Source organism: Strix uralensis, chromosome 17 (assembly GCF_047716275.1).
Source record: "Strix uralensis isolate ZFMK-TIS-50842 chromosome 17, bStrUra1, whole genome shotgun sequence".
Taxonomy (NCBI): Eukaryota; Metazoa; Chordata; class Aves; order Strigiformes; family Strigidae; genus Strix; species Strix uralensis.
Genome location: NC_133988.1, coordinates 8911619 through 8932781, shown reverse-complemented (window position 1 = coordinate 8932781; position 21163 = coordinate 8911619). Strand labels below are relative to the sequence as shown.

General features: G+C 41.8%; 1 protein-coding gene across 14 annotated transcripts in view; it reads left to right on the top strand.

Moving 5' to 3' along the window:
- The window catches only part of ARVCF (ARVCF delta catenin family member), a 291281-nt gene that overhangs the window by 254322 nt on the left and 15796 nt on the right, over positions 1-21163 (top strand). For all 14 annotated transcript variants that reach the window (XM_074887416.1, XM_074887415.1, XM_074887413.1 and 11 more), the window contains 4 exons: positions 16728-16855; positions 17813-17963; positions 19322-19514; positions 20701-20812. In XM_074887416.1, coding sequence (XP_074743517.1) covers positions 16728-16855; positions 17813-17963; positions 19322-19514; positions 20701-20812 — 584 coding nt within the window. The remainder of the gene's footprint in view (positions 1-16727; positions 16856-17812; positions 17964-19321; positions 19515-20700; positions 20813-21163) is intronic.

Genomic DNA, 21163 nt, shown 5'->3' with positions numbered 1-21163 from the left:
ACCAATACATAACTTGAGACCTTGGCAAGTTTTACAGCCCAGCTACAACATTTACTTTAATTATAGCAATTTGTACTCTCTGGCAATGCAGGATATTAAGACCCCAATTTTTGATCAGATTTTCATGTCCTTTATACTTGGCTAACATTTCTGATGATAAAATAGTTAACGTTGGAAGGTGATAGTGGTCAGTCATACTTTTTTCTTTTCACAGCTTTTCCTGTACTGTTTGCCCCAGCTAAAAATTGTTAATACTCTTCTTTCCCCATCCTTCGGTTTGTGTATCCGTTTTTGCATGTCTCATTTAGGATTTCTCTTCTACAAGCAATTCTAATTGTTACTCTAAAATAGAATGCCTGTTGTTACAGAGCATAGCTCATTACACAGATGTTGCTCAAGGACTGTTTATAAAAAGAGAATGTGCCAAGAAAGCCTGCCAGGAATAAAAGCAGGAGTTGGTGGGGAGGTGCTTAGCCCACATAACTGTAACTGCCTCAGTCTTGGGACTTAGTCACTGCAGTGAAAAACTGCATCCATCCATCCAACCCATCCATCCATCCATCCCTGTTGCATTATGTCATGCCACTTACTCAGTTTCAGTTAAGAAACAACAGCAATGGAAGTTCAGAGACTTTTTCGCCCATTTTCACATAGCCGTAAAAAGTGAGATGATACTTGGAAGAGAGGTGCGAATCAGAAAGTTGTCCTGATTGCCTAGCCAGTATTATTGTGAAGCACAAGGAAAAGGAACTGAGCTTCTGTCAGAATTTAGAGATGAAATTTCATGTCAGAATCAATTACAAAAACCTTGTTGCAAAAAGTTACGGTTGTCTCTAGTGTCCGTCAAAAGTACCGCAGTGAAGTTCTGCTGACAAAGCTACTTGACAAGTTAAGAGAACAGCAGAAAGTTTCAGAACAGCTGAGGCAGAAAAATGGTGTAATGTTGATTTAAATCCCTTGCCAGATTTCCAGAAATAGTGTGTGCATAAGTAAAGGAAGTAGTTACAGCTCCGGGTGAGTGTTATGAAGGCTTTGCCTTTAGGAGTAATAGGAATGTGAATAGCTTTTTCTGAGTCCTGTGTGACTCAGATGCTTTCAAAACTCCATGCTAGACAGACATCTCTTGATTCTTACTTACGGCGTCTGTCTGGGATACTCTGGCTGTCCTGTCTGGTATTCTTTTAGCCACAAAAATGCAGGCTAATGCCCCGTAATTAAGCATTGAAACAGGTTCCTCAGAGAGATTTTGAAGGGTTCTCTATCACTGAAGGGTTTCAAGACCTGAGTGGACAAAGGCATAAATAACTTTGAATTCAGCATTGAGCCTGCTTTGAGCAGGAAGCTGGCCCACACTCTCTTTCAACCTACTTGTTCTATGTGACTCTTGTTAACTGATTACAAAGTCAGCCAAAAAAATTCTGTCTGAAAAAAATCAGCACACTTTTTTAGGGACAAGGTTTTTCCAAAACAACTTAATCCATGACAGCTAGCTAGATGACTCGGGAAGAGGAATGAGAGCACTCATTTGCCCATGCAACCTGGGAAAGGTGCATATATGCGAAGTGCATCTTAATTAGTGGATCTCAGGTTGATTTTTTTTTTTTTTAATTATTATTACTATTTTTTTCCCCCCCAAGGTATGGCTTTTTAAAAAAGACAAATATATTTTTACTTACAGTACATGCTTTCTCTGGTTCTAGCACAGTAAACCACAGAGTCCTCACAGCACTATGTTAATCAATCTCTGACGGTCTGCTTATAACAGCTAATGATGGGGGAGAGAAAGGGGAGTAAAAATGAAATAGTTGTATGATTCTGAACAAATTGCAAATTGAGATACGAGAGATCAGGCAAGGAGGCCTTTCTTATAATGCAGCCAAAACAGGGGAGGTACGTGCAGTAAGGTGTCTAGCATTTTTTCCACTTTTGCTTGAACAGTATTTATTATAGTTAATGGAGAGCTTTAATCACGGAGTTAATCTGAAAATTAAAATAAACGGGAATGTCAAATAACCTGTGTATTCTAAATTGCAGAAGCCACTGATGCTCATTAGTCAGACTGAAGCTGCAGTCATGTTTTGCAGAAAGGCAAATAAAGAGAATCCAAAAATTAAGACTTTTGTTTTCTCAGCATTAATTTCTAGTGTGTTTACCTACACAGCTGCTGCAGTCCTATTATCTGACTCATTACTTTGTAAACCACTTTGAGATCTTGAATGTGAAAGCTGCTATATAAAGCCAAATTTATTTCTATAACCCTGAGTACTCTGCACAGGCTTAAAAGCCTCCCCCCTTCTCCAGCATGACAGGGGAATGATATGACTTAATGTGCCATATACCTCTAACTGTGGATTGAAGAAAAATGACCTTGAACTGAGAGGCAGGCATTTTACATTGTAAAGCAGACACTTAAATTTACCTGTCAACTGGAGGCGGGGAAATCTTACCTCTGCATGGTTTAGAAAGCAATGTCAATCCAACTGTTCATTGCTCTGAACCCACTGAGGGCTTGATTGCTGACCCAGGCATTTACAGGTGATCAGTATGAATGTTGATCAGTATGTGGTAGAAAGGAAAGCATTTTTATTGCGGCCTCTCAGACCATTAGTTTCAGCCTTGAATTTTCTGTGTCTTGGTCACAGGGAAAACTGGAAGTCTGTAATAGCATGAAACGTTAATTGTCTGTTCAGGAATAGACCATGATTCAGGTTTGTCTGGAAGGGTATGCAAAGAGCAATCCTTCTACCTCATGTCCAGTTCAGTCCTGTTTTGCAGGCCTTAGGGTATCCTTACTTTACTGAATATATTGTTGCTTTTATAGGAGACATTTAGAGCAACTTCATATTCTCTTTTACCAGTAACCTCAGTAAAGTGTAAGTACCTGACACATTGTGACAGTCTACTTGAACAGGCCAAGTCTAGAAGAGATAGTGTGGGAGGGAAAAGGGGGACACGGACTGCTGAAGTGAGTTGTGCAGTGACACGGCATTTCAGTGGCAGAGCTGGGAACAGAGGTGAGATTTTCTGATTCCTAAAGCAGTATATTTCTTTTTGGCTCATGCTAACAAGCCAAGTAGCAAGACCACTCCATTTTTCTTTTTATCCCTCTCATACAAACCCAGGAATAATATTTAATCTAATGAGTTTTGTTTTGAGACCTGTAAAATTGCAACTAGCAAATCTGTAATCCTGATTGAGCATATGATTGCATCTTGCCCTGCTGAGAACTTAAAAGTGATGAGCAAGAAAAGCATCTCCAAAGACTTATTCATAATGTGAGGGGACAAGAATAAGATCTACAGAAAGGTTCTGCCTTAAGTGGAGTGTCCCCAATGACCTTTAAACACTTAGGAAATTGGAAGTCTGCATTCCTTGCACATGCAGGTTTCCTACTCCCCTTTTGGGGATGCTTTGTGCACTGAGTCATAAAACGCGCTAGTGATCACTGTGGAGCACAAAAGGCAACTTGCAGATGTGTAAGAGGAGAGATGAGAAATGTCAAGGATGACTGAAGTGTTAGTTGCATTGCAGAGTGTTTGGGATTTCTCAAAGAATGAGAAAGTGTGGGTGTTAGGAGCATGAGACCTAATCCCATGTATTCAATTAAATGAGAGCTGCTTCCAGGAGAGTACTTCCTTTCAAGCTAGTGCTAGTGTCTAAAACTTAAGACTTGGTAAAGGCATGTGTGACTTAGATTTGGGCAGTTCTGCAAGGTTTTGCTTAATGGTTAAATCCTAACGAGCAGGTCCAAATCCTGCATACCTGCTTGCTGAAAGCAACGCTGGGACTGAACCCATTGAAACTAAACTGTATTTTCAGTTTTCTGTGTGGCCGGATCCCAGCTTTCCTGAAACACTTGAAATTTGGTGCCACTCTTTTCACGGCAGTCTGGAGGCCGATTTCTAGATCCAGCTACAGACTCAGGTGGCCCATGAGAAGCCATCAAGGCATTCATAACAGTGCCTTGCATATATGAATGATTAGAAATGGGTATAGGTTGTAACATGATGAAAATTTTGATACTCTTGAGGAAGTATCACACCTTATTTACACTTACACTGACCTTTTTAGAGTTTTCTATAGGCATGAACAACCTCCACAGTAAATGTCAGCTTCTGATTAGAATCTTTTACATGGGTAGTTTTAAGCTCAATTTTTAATTGCATAATATTACCATAAGAAAGCTGCATTGAAATTGAAAACTGTCCTAAACGAAGTGGCTGTTGGGTTAGGGATCTTTTCACTATTTTAACCATCATGAAGTGGTTTCAAAGAAGCTGTCAGAGTTGCTTTGAGGTAGCGTCTGCTGTGACTTTGTTGTGAAATTTCTCCTATGACTTTCTGGTGGTTGGTGAATGTGTGCCATTCCTGTAGGATGGTAAAGGTGAGGCCAGGCTACAGTTGGATGCTGTGTAATGTTCCCTGGTTGTCTCTTGGAAAATGTCTCTCTTTCCTTTATTCATTTCAACTAAAGATCTCATTCACTGCTACATGCTGGGGCCCCAATCTTTCTTCTTTGCCTTTTTTTTTTTTTTAACTTGCAAATAGATTTACCTGTGGTTTTTAAAATGTGTGTGTGTTTGGCCAGCTAGGACTTCAGAGAGCTACTTCTCTCCAGATCATGTTGTTTATCTCACATTTTGATCCAAATTTAAGTTTTATAGCAAGATCTGTGTTTCCAGGAAACCTATAGTTCTGTGGCCGAACCTGGTTTTGTGTCAGTTCTGCCTGTGATTATCAAATATTCAGTCAGCGCATCAAATAGCAGACATGTTTACATTTAATAGAAATTTTCTTGTTTTTCTAAAAAGCTGCAGAGAATGATTGGCAGAGAGGAAGACAGTACCTCCTCACTCCTTGCCTTCAATGTGGTACGTCCCAGTGCATTCAAATGAGGGATGAGCAGCAGCATCTTCTCTTGCCTCTCACCATCTGTAGTTCCTGCCTGGATATGGTGCTTTGAGCATGGGTGGAAAGTCTCTGTTTGAAGGCATTAAGGTTTCTAGCTTATGCTGAAATCCATGAGAATTAAGTACCCAAATACTGTACCTTGAAAACCTGGGCTGCAAGGCCTGTGTTTTGTTAGAGGAGTTGAAGAAAACCTTCTGTTCGTGCTGCTTCCACTCTGGCCTGACATTTATTTGACATTGAAAACATGAAATTCTTTTTCTTGGATGCTTGGGAGATACTTGAATTGCCTGACAGCAGCTCAGTGACTGTAATTGAGACAGATTAGAGGCACTGGGCTGCTGTTGGGTGCATGTGGCAGCTTTCATGAAATGGAGAGAGGAATTGAAACACACTTTTGACTTCGGAAGCTGTAGCAGGAATTAATTAGCAATTTCAGGACACAAACAGGATTGGAGGAAGTGTTTGGGTTGGTGTATAATACATTATTTAATAACATGAGGGAGTCTTTCCACATGGCACTTATAAAATGCTTGTAAAGGCAAGATTGCAGAACTCTGCTTATAATGAACCAAAGAGACTTCCGTTATCAGTTCCGGTGATTAGGAGTCACTGATCTTTCATTTCTCTAGGCTGAGACTGGACCTGCTAGCTGCTTCTCAGCTTGGATTCTGTATAACCTTTCCCCAAAAAAAAGGTTAGTTGTTTATATCGAAGTATTTTCTTCCTACTGGGAAGTATTTTGAGGTATTTGATGTTTCTGTGAGGGTAGATCCACTGGAGAATAGACAGTCTTATCTGAGGAAGTCAAACTGTGGAGTTCTGCTGCCTTAACTGCATTAAGCAGACAGGCCTCTAACAAGCAGCAGTGTTGATATAAATAACCAAATACTTGTGTGATGGCTTATGACCATTTATGAGATTTTTATATAAAAATGATGAGAAGTGGAAGTATAAGTAGACTTGGTGAAGCATGAGTAACCCAGAAAGAAGTTTTCAAATTGGCTTCCAAGTGTAGTTCGGTGTGCGTGAGCTCTGAAGGATTTAGTTTTTTTCTTGAAGTTGTTTTTTCCTTGGCACTGAAAATAAAACTCAGACAGGCTGCGAAGGGGAGAACCTGACAGGTGCCAGCCCGAGTGGAAATACTGTCTGTCGATCCTTGTCTGTGCAGCTCTAAGCGGTGCCCATTGCTGATACATCCAAACGCTTGTCAGGAGCATGTGGGCTTTCAAACCAGAGCAGAAAGTCCCTCAGCAGCGGAACGGTGTTTTGAAGCGAAGTCAGTGGAAACCCCCATAGTCCCATACCTGACAAAACAATCCTGTTTCTGTAAATTCCTAAGTTATTGGAGGATTTGGTTTTGCCTTGCTGGTTAAGATTCAGTGCCAGCATGCCAGTGCATAAAGGCAGAGAAGGGCTGGTCCCACAAGGTGCCGTGGGTCCTCCCACACCCTGACTCCCCACAGGCCTGGTGGAGAGAAATAGCATCCATGGAGGTCTGGAGGAGCGTGGCCACTGCATCCAGGCAAAGCAGTGGCTGCTTGTTGCAGTCACACACACACACACCCCCCACCCCAACACCAGCCAGGCTGCCAGAATTGCTGGCTGCTGCCTTTCCTTAGCTGCCAGCTCTGCAGTACCACCCTGCGGGTGGGTAAGCACAGAGCTCTCCAGTCGTGGCAGCTGGTTCCCACCTGGTGCTGGATCTTACAGCTTTGCCCTATATAGCACTGTGGCCTCTCTTCCACTCCACAGCCCCTTACAAGCTTTGATTTACTGGCCTACTATGTCCAGTATAAGTCATATAGTGGGGAGGGCACTTAGTGGGACTGTACCCAGCCTCATGATCCAGTGCATTTCATACAGTCTCTCTTGGGAAAGAAGATACTTAAGAGGTCTGCAGAGGTAAGAAAGAGTTTTCCATGCTTTTTCCACCTTTCTTGCATAACTTGGTACTTAATGTCTGAGGGTGTGTGGATACTTTAACTACAAGTATTGCCATGTAGGCTTTCTTATCTTGCTATGCAGCTATCTTCTGTAGTATTTCTTCTCCCTTTCTGTGCTTCTCTACTTGCTAGGGTTTTCTGACAGTAAGTTTATAAAGCTGTTCAACATCTAAACAGTTCTGAATAATGTCAGAATCTTTTTAATAAAATAAATGTACTTAAGTGGCATCTGGAGCCAAGGACTCTAATGCATGATTCCTTTTGCAGTAAGCTTTTCTCTGCAGACAGGTTTCTACTACTGAGCTGGGAGGAAGCTAAAAGCTCATTAGCTTCCTGGAGTCAAAGCAGCTGATTGGCATCTGGAACTGCAAAGCTGAGTTTTACAGGGGCTTGAGGCCAAAAAATGGCAATTTGGAACACATGATCCTTAGTTAAACACACACAAAAGACCAGAGGAAAGAAAATGGTAGGTCCAGGCAGCCACAAGTTGAAGGAAGGAGTCCCTTAACAGTGCTATTGATTTTCAGTGATGACTCTAGTTCTGAGACATTTTTGTGTTATGAGGCTGTTGGACTTGTTGATAAGATACTAACAGCAACACATTGTATTTTACTATTGGACATAGCTGTGGTGTGATTTTTTTTTTTTTTTTTTTTTTTTTAAAATGGGCTTTCCTTCAGGGAATCACTCAGTATCTCTCTCTTTAATAAACATGTTTGATACAGTAAACTCAAACCTTCTGACGGTTGGGCTAGACAATTAGGCATTTGCACTAGTAATGGCAGTGAAAAGACCCTGTCTCGGATCTCAGGTCTGTTCAGCTGCATCACATGGCAGCTATCGTCAGAAAAGCAGTAGCATGCTTTTCTGAGCTGTATATGGGTTTTGTAAGGAAAATGGTTTTACCTCGTTTTGATTTTTTTTCAGTCTAAGGAAAAGTCCCTGAAAACACACATGTTCTGGCATATATACATGAATGTACAGTTGTAAAAACACACTTGTTTATATAATGTGAAAAGTAATAATTTTCCTCAAGTTCCCAATCCTCATTAGCTTTGCCAGCCGTCTCTCTTTTGTTCCTTTGGGAAAGCTTAGCTAAATGGAAAAGGCTTGCAATGTGCTCCAGAAAGCAGTGAATTCAAGCCCTACCAAGGCAGAGATTAAGCAGGTTCCAGCCTAGAGTTTTCTCCATTTAAAAGCTTTCCCCATTAAGAAGAGAGGTCCATCTTCACACCTGCTTGTATCGAATGAGGCTTTCTTTAGTGTCACCTCATTACTGCATCTTTCCAGAGTTGCACATAGGGAATGATATTTGGCTGTGCTATGGATTTGGATTATTGTGGCATCCTCACATGTTCTTGGCTTGTGTTTGCAGCTCTGAGTTGACACCTGAGGTTACAGTCAGTTGACACCTCCCTGAGCTTCTGCATTTCCTACTGGTGTAAATGGGCCAAATGTTGGAAGCCAGACGAGCCAGACAGGCTGGGTAATACTCTTATTTCTAGCGTGGATTGTGCAGTCCTTGGAATTGCTGTCTGTGGCTGAAAAAGAGGGGTGACAAAATTGAGCTGTTTGGTGCCACACACAAGGAGGCACTCGGGGCATGTGAGTGGTCACCATGCACTAACATCAGGGTCCTTTCAGAGAGGAGAAAGAAAACAAGTCAGTAATTCTGGACCCTTGCAGAGACAGGAACAGACATGTCAGAAGCACCCATGGTCAACAGTAGTAGCAGCAGCACTGAGATCTAAAAGAATAAGCATGGACATTTGGCCTTGTCCACTGTTGTTCTGATATTCCTGTTATGCAGCAGACAGCATCTGGAAATTCAGATTTTCTCTCCCAGGGAAACATAACATAGTCGATGACACTCCTGGTACTGATCTTGTATGCGTGGGCCGACAATTGCTGTCTGTTTAAGAAGTCCCCAATGCAATGGCATCATCACTGTGCCCAGTGTCCTTTTGGTATCAGCTGTTAGAGGCATGTGTCCAACCTGAAAGCTTCAGAAAGAAGCTTCCCTGAAGGCAGCAGGCAAGATTGCCTGCATCTAGGAGCATTTGCATTGCTGCTCTCCTGGCGTATTGATCTGCTGTCAGTGAGATCACCAGCCTGATAGACCTAATCTGTCTTTTGTCCTAAAATACTGTAGTGGTTGAGACAAGAGTAAGGGACAACCCATAAGACTACCACAGACACAGAATTTCCCCAGGCAAGAGAGTGGAGAGTGTTCACCCCTGGCTTAGAGTTTCAGGTGCGTTTGATCCACCAGGAGTACAGTACCCTTGCAGGGCTAGCAATCTCACACCGTGAAACCCTGCAGAGCTGGCAGGCTTTTGCTGCGAAGTAGTTTCCTATTCACTTGTGTATGTGAGCCAGGATTTTGAACCAAGTCCCATTTTGAGATTTTGCAGTGGTGATGCAGGGCCTGGAGTGTGTTCTGGGAGCTTGCAAATACCATGGTAAACTGGTTATGGGAAAAGGGGAACCTGCACTTCCAAACAGATCCTGTTTGATGTGTGGCTCACAAAGCAGAGACTCCAATGGGTGTTTTGTGTATGTGAGAGAGGGAGAGAATGTTATTTAATGGTTGATTTTTAGATATAAATTGCATTTCAAAACAGAATTGCTTTTGGAATAACATGATTGTCCTGTTCCCTTTAAAATAAAATGCATTCAGTTATCGCTGTGAAGTAAATAAAAATAACTTTGGATCAGAGAACCTGGCAAGAAAGCAAGTGTTAACATTTAATGTACTGTACTTAAAGTCTCCATGGTCAGATGCAAGTCTTCTGGGACTGGGGTAAAGGAAGCTATTTACATGAACCATCCATTTTAATCATTCAGCCAAAGGGCTTGCTGTTAAATTTGGGTCCAAAGCATTGCTGCCTGTAACAATAGTATTTCTCAAAACTAAACAAAAAACACTGCCAAAGGTGACCTACAAATGCTTAACTGTGCTGCAGTTCACCCACATGCCTCCTCCCTTTCTGCGGAGACCTTTAGCAACTCTCCCTTCTCTGCATCAGCCTGGCTGCCAGGTATGTCCTGCCCTTCAGTAACAGGCCTGCTGGGACAGCCCATTCCCCTTTTGAACTAGTAGCTTGGGTAGTGCTCTAGTTATCTGCAGCAGCTTTCAGATCCTTATTAAGTATTGGTCCTCCAGAGCCTTTGCTACTGATTAGTGAACAGAGGAGAGAAGGTTGTTAATGGAACATCTCCAGTTGCCAAGAGACTTAGCTGCATATGCTTGAAAAAAGCCTTTGTTATTGGGCGGTGTGTCAAACGCTGTTGGGAGAAACACAGCTTGCAGGTCCTTTGGAAAGGGGAGATTGTATTCGCTTTAAAATGTCTGTTCACAGAAACCAGAAGTGCTGGGACTCACACAAGGTCAAAATGGGTTGTGTTTAATTGAGCCATCTCTTTGTTGAATTGCATATTCTTTGGATATGAAGTGGAATATAACCAACCTCTTACAAAGCACTCTCTGTAAGAGAAGTTACTTTGATGACAGCTTGTGGAGCTTGGGAAACGTAAAGAATAATAGAAATAGCAAAAGATCATTTGCTTTCCCAGGCATCCTTATTTCTCCTGCACTGCCTTGCCCTCCCATTTCCTTTCTTTGCTGTCTTCCTGCCTTCCCTGCAGTCAGCCTAGCTCCTTGTGTTGTTTTTTTGCATACCTCACTCTTGGTAGTGCTGGTAACGTTTCTGTTAGAGCCTTTGGGGCGGGGGGGCTGCTTGCTTTCCTTTTTGACTAGCATGCCATTGCTTCTTTCATTGTGGGAATACATGGTAATCTGGGAAGAGTTTACGTAATTTTAGAACTTGTGTGTGATTTAGTAGATTAGTTGGAAAGGTCACACACTATGGTGTTCATTTTCTAAATAGAAGAAACTCCTCTTAAACATTCCCTCAAGCCTGATTTGAGTCTCGTGTGTCCCATATTATTCTGGTTGTTCTTTTCAATTCTATTCAAAGGCTGTTCTGTCTGTCTTCAGAGCTCCTGCTCAGTGGTGGATGCTGCATTCATGATTGAATCTCTGCAGTAAGTGTAATACCTGTCCTGATTTACTGTACCTTGAAGTGAAAGCTATAGGGACTATTCAGAACTTTCCAGCTATTATTTCTTCTTCATTCATTGCAGAAGTTTGCTATGCCTCTGTTATATGACACTCAGTATTCTACATGTATCTGCATCGAGCTGCATTCTCGATCGATTATGCCAGGCATTTGGCTCTGTTGGAGCTGGCTGCATTTTTGCTGCCGTTAAGCCTTTCAATTAGAAGAATCTTGCAAGTTTACGTTGGCATTCAAGCTGCTTTGTGCACCGGGTGCTGAAGCACAGCATACAGATGGAATGGAGCTGATGGGTCGTTTTTTTTAAGGATCTGATTACTGTTTTTATAAAAGTAACCAGCTGCCTCCCCCTGGCCTTCTGTGGGGTTTTTCACATAATCTACTATAAAACCATACTGCGGGGTGAGGCATTCCGGGAAGGAGGGGGTTGAACTGCCACACTGATTTGCTGCTTACATGTTCTAAAACATTTCTGCAGCAAATAATTCTGAACTCTGCTTTACAACTGTTTAACTTGCAAACAATGAGCTACACAGGCTGTAATTAAGTTACCAGCCTGTTGTCAGCAGAGGGCAGGAGTCCAAGATCTGTGGAGCTTTTCTTTCTTGCAGAATCAAATTGTTCGGTTTTTTACTGACATGATTCTTTACTACTTTTTTTCCTCTTTTTTTTTTTTTTTTCTTCTTTTGGCTCATAGCTTCCTAGTTGCTTAGGGAGCTGCTTTCTTATTTTACAAAGTCTGTTAGTATATGACCTTGCAGAGAAGTTGCAGTTTGGGCTCCTCTCGCTCCATCTGCCGGTAGCTGCCACATCTTGTGCTTGGAATTGGCCAGCACAGTGGATGTGGCTCAGGACGAGCAGATCAGCCTTTGAACTTCCCCGTTCCTGGTCGGCACACGCTCGGTGCGGTCCTGGAGTGCATCTCTTGGTTCAGTGTCATCTCAGAAGGAGTCCAGGTAGTGCTGCGAGTTCTCTGTGTTGGGAACCAGAGTGGTAAGTGGGAAATTTGCTTCGAAAGTGGTCCGAAACACTAACGTAAACATGCCTATGGACACTGCAAGAATGAGTAGCTGAGTTCATTTTAGTGTTTGAGGGGGTTTTTTTTCCCCTAGGGCTAGGAGTTTTTTTCATTTTTCCTACAGTGTTGCCATCATCCTTCCAGCTTCATATGAAGTTTGCCTCTCTTTTTAAACAGCAACCCAGAGTTTTTTGTATGGATAGAAAATGAAGCAGCACATTTCTGCTACAGCAATAGAACTCTCATCTGACCAGTATCCACATGTATGTAATTTCCCATGCCTGTAGGGGGAGAATAAATCCTGAATGGAATGGGTGGTGAAGGGGAACAGATTTGGCAACCTTGCTCCAAAGAGAGTTGTCCGAATTTGGGATTAAGCTGGCATATCAGAGATAGGCACCTGGTGCAGTATTTTATGTTAGTGCCAGAATGTAGCTAAGTATAGGCACAGGATCAGCATTGCCAAGATGAAAGCAAATAGGTTTGTGGAGGAGATAATCCAGGAACTGCTGCATCACTCTCAGCACAGGGACTGAGGGTGGAATGGACTGAGATGGCTAATCAGCCCCAGTTAATTCCTCAGGTGTTTTCCATTCAGGATTGAAATTGCTGTCTGTGCTGTCACTGTTCTGCGGGCAAATAAAGGATAATCCACTTGGCACCTCCTGGTAGCATGAACTTCACACAGAACTAATCCATTTACCAATTTTGAGCAACTCTGCTGCAAAGAAGCTCATCTTTCTTTTTTTCAGAAAGATGAGACTACAGCATGTTGGTGAAGATGAGTCTAATGTGGAAGATCTTCCTTTGTATACACATTTGTGCCATTAGCTGGGGGGAATGCTTAGATGCTGTAAAAAGTCTGATGCTCACAAGGACATCGGTGTCTGAGGCATTTTTCTGTTTCTCTAAAAGGCAAAAGCTAATATAGTGAACTTGTTTGCTTTCTGCAATGAATAAAAGCAATAAATGACTTATCCCCGAGCTTTTGTAGGAGGAAACAGTGTAGATTGCAACTCAGCACAAATCCATAACCAATGGAAAAGTCTCATTTATTCCAGGAGAAATTATCTTTTTAAGGGCAGTGCTGAATCTGGGCTATAATTAAAACAGCTTTTTAAAGAAAAAGAAAAACAGTGGATGTTTTTCTCATTTGATGTATTGCCTATCGCTAATGACCCTCTTTTCTCATTTCCATTTAAGAAATGGATATAAGCAATTAGCCGTGTATTGCACAAAAGTAGCATTACCTGAAAAAATAATTAAGATGATCTTGAAATTAAGGAAATCAGTTTTGAAGAGAAGCAGGTGCTTAATGGAGGTGAGACCAGCTGTGCTTCCCAGGAACGTGCTTGAAGCGCTTCATGGAAAAATGTGCGAGGCCTCCACGCAACACTGGAAGGAAATTTTTAATAATTCAGACAAATTGCATCCTATAAATAGCAGAGCTGGATTCATTAGGACAGGAGGCAGATGGAGAAAATATAAAACTTGTTTGTTTCCTTTTAAGGGACTATAATGCTTATGAAAAGTGTCAGCTTGCTGTCAATGAGGGAAAAACCCTCCGGTGCAGCAGTAACTTTCTCACTATTAGGTTCTCATCTCTGCTAATGAGCAGCCATCCATGAGGGGCATTCATAATACTTTGGTTTAGCAACTCCTGCCTGCCTTTTTCTGGCATCATCGGGCTCAGGCAGCAGTTGAGGGGAGCAGGGGAGACATCAGGGAGGACAGAGTTTCATGTATGGTGCGTAGCACTTGCTAACTCTGTATAAAACAGATGCTGATAAGACAGAGGCTTAAATGTAGTTGGAAAGTGGGGATGTGTGGAGTAAGGTGGGAATCATTCACCAAACTGGCTAAGGGATTGTGGCCCAAAGCAGGAATGTGCTGGTAATCAGTAAAGGAAATGCTGTGCATTATTTAAGAGAGAAGGTGAAGACATTTGTGAGATGCTCTTACATTAGTAAGTAGGAAAAAGGAGAGGCTTTCATGCATGAAGAGAAGTAATGACAGAAAGCGGGTGGGAGGTGCGTGACTGGAATGCAGCTCTGTCCACAGGAGGTAAGCAGAGGTGAGAGGGTTGTTCCATCTTGGTATTTATACACAGTGAGGTGCTGCAAAGAAGGGTGTCCAGTCAAAAAGGAACGTACAGACTGACAGAAAGTGCACTTAAATAACAGGAGAGGGTGAACATGTGGGACTGTTTCCAAGTATGCCAAAATTATAACTAGGCACTTTAAAAACAAAGCCGTTGGAGAAGACTGGCTGAACAATTGCATACTATTCAACCACAGGCGAGTCTGAGCTCAAATACAGAAGCAGTAAATGTTCTGTATGAATATTATCTGTTAATGAAGCTGCTTTCATGTCTTCTGCTGATCTGATTTACATTTCAGCAAAGCTTCCTTAAAAGATAACAGTCAAAATTCCAGTAAGCTATCCTAAGAGATTTTTCAAGTGTTAGTGTTCAGGAAAGGAATACTGTATGCTTATCAGGCAGCAGTGTTTTTTTTTCTTGAGGAGTTCTTAGATTGCCAATTCACCTTCTGAAGTGGCAGAAGGAAAAAGGTGATATGAAGGTCATATTGGAGTCAGATAATCACGATCTTATTCAAGGAATGGAGAAAAGCTATACAACTGTTCATGCTTCATGTATTAAGTAACTACAGTTTTTCTCAGCATTCAATATAGAGGGCAGTGATCCCAATGCAAGGAGAGGACATTAGAGAAGAGGAAAGTAAGTGGTATGGATTCACAGGATGCCTTTGGGGATTGCCATCTGTTGCGGCTTGCACATATCTGTAGGGTGTCATGTAGCAAGCAAGTGGTGGCATTAAAACCAGTCACAGACATGGAGCAGGTTAACTATCCAGTCGTTTGAGAAGAATGCAAGTCTGCTGGGATGCCTGTGAGAAGCTGAGCAGGGAAAGTATGAGCCAGCACATGGGAGCTTATGGATCCCCATGCATAGATCGGGTTTTTTGGTATGGAGCAAAGAAACACTTGGCTGATGAAGTGTGTTTTCTTGCTTTCAATGGGATAAATAAGCCCCATATATCCAGGGGGTTAGCATGTTTATGGGTAGTGTTATACAAGGTTTAAAGTATTCAGTTCTGAGATCTTGACTCACATAGCCCCACAGCAATAACTGGTATGAAAAATATGAAGAAACAGTTAGATTTGAAATGTAAGGCTTCAATTTCAGAAAGCCTTTAGCAACGGAGAATTTTTGAAAGAAAAAAATTAGTCGGATATCCTATCCAGGATAGGATAGCATTGTTAAGTTTTCTTGCTTCTAGGTTTGATCTGAGATGTCTGAAATATGATAATCTGTGATATGTGCTGAAAAATATGTATATGAGAGATGGGTGATTTTGAGGAGAAAGTACTGAAGAGAGGAAGTAATTTGTGTTTTTAGGTTTCCTGTCTTGCTAGTGGAAAACTTGCTTTGAAATATGCTACATTTCTAGGACAGCATCTTGATATGTGAAAAACATTCTTTTCATGTGTACAAATAATAAAAAAAATTATTCTGCTCAAAACAAGCTTCAGATTTCCTCTTTGCCCAAGCTCATTTGCACCTTTATGCTTTCTTTTATGTCATGTTTTTCCAGAAATCCTTTCGTAGGTAGTGCCTGCTGAACTTACTGCAAATACCCCAAGAGCCACCAATCCAGAAATATCTTGTAGCTATAGTGACTGCAGATGAGTCTGTGTTGACCCTAGGTGGCTTGTGCCTTCCTACCAAAACACTTCAGAGGATTTAGTTTTTTGTTCACATAATCTGAACAGCAGCCTGACCTTTGAGGTTGTGTTTGTCTGGCAAGTCCTTTAACTGGATGCTTGCATGCTCTTCCCTAATCAGAGGAGTGTGTCGTGCCACACTTAGTGAAGAAAGATAGATAAAAATTGCTTCAAAATATGCTACAACTTGAAATGATGGACTTCTTGTCTAAGACCCCCTTTTTAATGTGGGTAGATGGATAAATCCTAATTCTATGGATGAGCAAGTCAAGACATGGATGCTACTGTCAGTTAGCATCACAGAAGGAGATGAGATCCATGGTAGAGCTGGGAATAGTTCTCCTTCCTGTCATGTTTAAACTGCGAAGCTGATACAGTGACTCTGGGGATATTTAGTTAACGTATGTGTCTGTCACAGTCTCCCAATGTGGTATGATGCCAGTGTATTTCTTTACCTAGTATTAGAACTGGAGTCAGCATTTCTCCCTTCCCACTGGGGATCTTAGTCACTTTGATGTCTTGCATCTTTCTTTTGTGACCTAGGTGTGAGAAGGGGGTGGCTGATGTGGTTGTGTGGCTTGCTCTTTTTGGCCCTGTTGGTGTCTGTAAAGATACTGAGATAGATCTGAATGAAAACAGGAGCGCAAGGTGAATTTGCAACCCAGTCTAGAGATGCAAAGTAAGAATTGTTGCAGACAAAAATTGTGTATTGTCATCTTGTTATTACATGCATATAATCAGCCTGCTAGGCAGTATATAACATCGCACAGATTTCAGAAAGAATTGTCAACCTGAAGACAAGCAAAGGGACCTTCAGCCCAGGTGAATGTCCTGTGCATGAGTTCCCGTGTGCACCATTTTCAACAACTGTGGATAAAATGTCCTGGACGTGGCAGAAGCCCTTCTTCCTGTGGTGTAGCTTTTTCTTGGCTGTTCTCTTACACAATGAAATAAAGGCGCGTTATGTGTTTATTCATACATTGTCTTCTCTGCTTCTCTCGCTCCTTTTTCCTCTTTGCTCACCTGCAGGCTTTGAATTACTGTACCAGCCAGATGTGGTCCGACTGTACCTCTCCATCCTCACCGAAAGTCAGAACTTCAACACTCTGGAAGCTGCGGCAGGGGCTTTGCAGAATCTCAGTGCTGGCAACTGGACGGTGAGTGCAGTCTTCTCTTTAGTCTCTTTTGTTTTCTTTGTGTAAGTAAAGAACAAAGCTATGTGCCATTATAAGTGTGCTGTTACTTCGTGCATTTACATCTCCTTTAAAAATGAAGGATGTGGGGATTCCAAAGAAATTATTTCCATCTTATTTGCCCACTTAAGATGTTTTGCATCTTCTGGACAGATGGTGTTTATGTAGTGGAAGTGTCACTGAGCTTATGACGATTTAACCATGAGCAGGTTTTACTACTTAAACTACTTAACCATTGCTTTGTCCATTCAGAAAAGCCTGTTGTTAGATGATTAAGTGTCCTGAATACTTAATTGATTGGATCCTCAGATTGCTTAGGAAACGGCACTCCAAAGTGTCCTGTGATATCCCCTCTGAAGCATCCCCAGCACTAATCAGGCAGTTCTCTCAAAGGTATGACTGATCACTTCCAGAACCATGTGGCAAAGTGGGACTGATCAGCAGCCTGAGGATCAGCAGGGTGGTAGTTCATAGCTGTCTTGAATACAGTTTATTTTAAAATCAATCATGAAACTGAATAAAAGCATTAAATTGGAGGTGGGAGAAGATAACAGATGCCTTGGATGCTTTACTGTTCCCTCCCAATGACCTCTTTTTTCCTAATCCAGAGGAATGTGTTTTCACACTGAGTGTGTACAGAACAGAAACTGGCAGATGATGCTCCTTCCTTCTATTTCTGTCCTCTTTCCCCAGCAGCTTGCTAAGCAATAGGATGAACTTCTACATCCTTTCTTCCTTGGTGCTTGATGAACTTGAATGATGGGTTAGGTCATAGATGCATCAGCACACACAGCCTAACTAGTCTTTGCAGGGAAAAAAATAAGTTACAGCACTGAAAGAAGTTCCGGGGCAAGGAAAGGGCAGGTATATGAACTCACAATACCTTTGTGTTGTTTCTTTTCCCTTGTGTGTTCTGATCAGTGGTCCACGTACATCCGTGCAACAGTGCGGAAGGAGAGAGGCTTACCAGTGCTTGTGGAGCTGCTCCAGTCCGACTCCGACAAGGTTGTGAGGGCTGTGTCAATTGCCCTGAGAAACCTTTCCATGGATCGTCGCAATAAAGATCTTATAGGTATCTTCTGAACTTTTCTAACCAGACTGGGATCTTTGATATCCTTGGGAGACCTCACATTTTCTGTCACTTGTGCTGAGGATTCGTTTTGTATGTGGTTTCCATCCGTGCTATCTAAGATTACTCTGTAGCCATCAAGTGGAGGGCTGTCACTTCCAGCCCATTCAAACAAGCCACAGGCTGAGGGAAATCACTAACTCAGGAGAAAAAAAAAATGTAGATTTATTTTTTTTTTTTAGGGGAGGGGAACATGTGTAGGTGTGCAGAGGATTGGGTGGGTTAAGAGGTTTCTTGTCTCTTCCTTAGCCCTGGCTGACATGACACTTGTGCTCCTAGTCACACATGGTGGTTACAGAGACATTGCTCCTTAGGCCTGCTGTTTAGATTAGAGTGGGGGTCTTGCCCTTAGCATGCAGAGCTAACTTAGGGAAGCAGAGTGGGTTCTAAAGTTGTCCCTTTTTTCTTGCTGCCTCTTCCCCTTGTCATACTTTTGTGTGGTAGGTAGAAGCTGGACACCAAACAACTTACTCTTCTTCAAGTTAGTTCTTCAGCAGTGCTCACTAGCTCCTATCCAAGGGGGTAAATAAGCATTCACCTGCCCATAAGCAGGAATCTTGAAAGATTCAGCTGTGAGTTGAGTTTTCCTCTAGATGGTTCTGTATTTACCTGATGTATTTGATTTAAAATATAACCTCGTCAGGCCAGGAAATATTGGTCACATGTTTAGGGCCATCATGGAAGTAGATAGTAACAAATAGTAAGATTCTGCCTTAATATATCAGGTTCTTTTTTAATAGCTCAGAGGTGTAGCTAGGCAAATGGCACAGACAGACACCTGGGAGTGATAAACCCTGGACTCCTTGTTTTTTCTCTAGTACTATACAATGAGAAGGCTCACAGCACCCAGGAGGAAATACTCTTACCTTTGTTGGGGGAAGGTTAATAAATGCATGGCTGCACACCTTGCCCCAGAAGGCCTATTACAAGGCTAAGTTGAGTAAGCCATGTGCGTGTATTAGCATGAATATGTGGCATTAGCAACAGCTACTGGATGCTTTTTGCCTCAGGCATTGCAAAGTATGATAGATGCTGGCTGTAAAATTCTCAATAAGACTGCTTTTTTTCTTTCCCCTCAATACCTTTAGCATTCATGATGAAGGACTTTGTCTTGGGTATCAACTCTCAATCACCTTGAAATAATGAATGATAAATACACTGTTAAGTTACAGTCTTGGGGTTCAAAACACGTGCAGTATGAAGTTTTTCGACGTGGCAAACACCCTTGAGTTTTATCATTCAGGATGGGAAGCTGAAATTATTATTAGGGCTGACTAATGGTATCTCTTCCCCTTATCTAGGTAGTTATGCCATGGGTGAGCTGGTAAGAAATTTGCCCAGCAGGCAGCAGAGATCTGCAAAGAACCTGGAAGAGGATACAGTGGTTGCAGTGTTGAATACTATCCATGAAATCATTACTGACAGCTCAGAAAATGCAAGGTCTCTGATCCAGACACAGGGCATTCAGAAGCTGGTAGCTATCAGCAAGTCAAGGTAAGTGACAGTTGAAAGCAAAATGCATAAGAACTCACTGCAAACATGAAAATGTCACTACAAACAGCAGCTTTTGCTCTGTGAAAGTATTCAAGCATCCTAACCTTTCAGAGCCTTTAATTTCAGAACAGTTAATATATCTGCAGTAAAAACAGTCAGCACCTTTAAGAGGTTTACTTGATTAAAAAAACCCAAAAGTTAATTGAGTAGTCACTTCAGTCATGTTAAGACATGCTCTCCCCTTACCAGATACATCTTAGCACCATGTATGCATTTAGCAGACATCATTTGCAGCGAAACCATGATCTTTATTTTTAGCGTGGGAGGCTTTTTTCCTGTGGCAGTGTTCCATTCCTGGAGTGCCAGTGATGAAATCTGTTTCTTTTAAGTAAAATGGTTAATGATGTGCAGTAATCCTTCTGGCTGAAGGGCTGGTAGTGGTAATTTGAAGGGACAGATTTTCACTCCGCAGTTCTGTTGAAAACTGCGTTCTGACTGCTTCAGAGAAAAGTTTGTTTCATGTAGTTTAGCCAGTTAGACATGAGCTTCTTTATAGGTGTGTTTTCAGCAAACTTTTGGGAGAGTAGCTGAAGACTTTGGGTTGCATTGTTATGAAATGAGTCAACCAAGAATCTAGCCCTGTATTATTTTATAGAGAGTGCTTGTGTACTGACTTAGTAAGGAATGGATAAAACTTCATTTTTTATAGCTTATTTTTTGCTGCCCCAAGTTGCTTTGTAAGGTATTCTAAACCATGAAGTAACTTCACTGAATTGTGAGGAATTGTAAGTTGGGGTGGAGGGTTGAAAAGTGGCTTAGAACCTGGTTTGGGGTTTTTTTTCCAAATAAATCCAGGCAGGATGGAATCCATATGTCTTTTGTTAATGACAACTATGAGACAAAAGAGTTACCCTGGCCTCAGTGCTTGACCAGCAAGCAATACATATGAAAACCCAGAAATTTGCACAATTTACAACTTTTTGTTTGGATTTTTTTTTTCCAGCAAATACCCATAGATATGAAGAAGTCACTGAATGATATCGCATATCCTATAGCTTATATGTTCAAAGAGTAGCTGTGTGGAGTACTAGGTATCTCCTGGATATTTTTTTGGTGCAAAGAAGTCAACATATGAATAGTCTTATATTGCTTGATACTTAAGCTCTAATTTTATCTTGCAAATCAGCCAGTCTCCCAGAGAAACAAAAGCAGCATCTCACGTGCTTCAGATGATCTGGAGCTATAAAGAACTACGAAATGCCCTGCAGAAGGATGGGTGGAACAAATCACACTTCCAGGTAAAGATGCTGAATCTTAGATTTAGTTAGTAGTTATGGAAATGCCTGAGTGGAAGATGTCCTAACTTATACTACAGTCCGATAGATTGTGGGCTTTGGTTCTGTTCTTCTAGGTGTTAGAACAATGTATTGTAGTCTGTTCAGTCACAGCATCATGCATGTACTCGCTGGGTATGTTTTTCAGTGGTCTGTGAAATGTAACTCTTCAGGTTTTGGAAGTATGCCACCTTGTATAGGCCAAATGCCCCTGCTTTACTGGAGGAAGAATTAGCATGTCTTTCCTCAGTTGTCTCTTACTTGAAACGTTCCATCTAGCAGTGTAGGGAAGACACCTGTTCCTGATATGCAGCC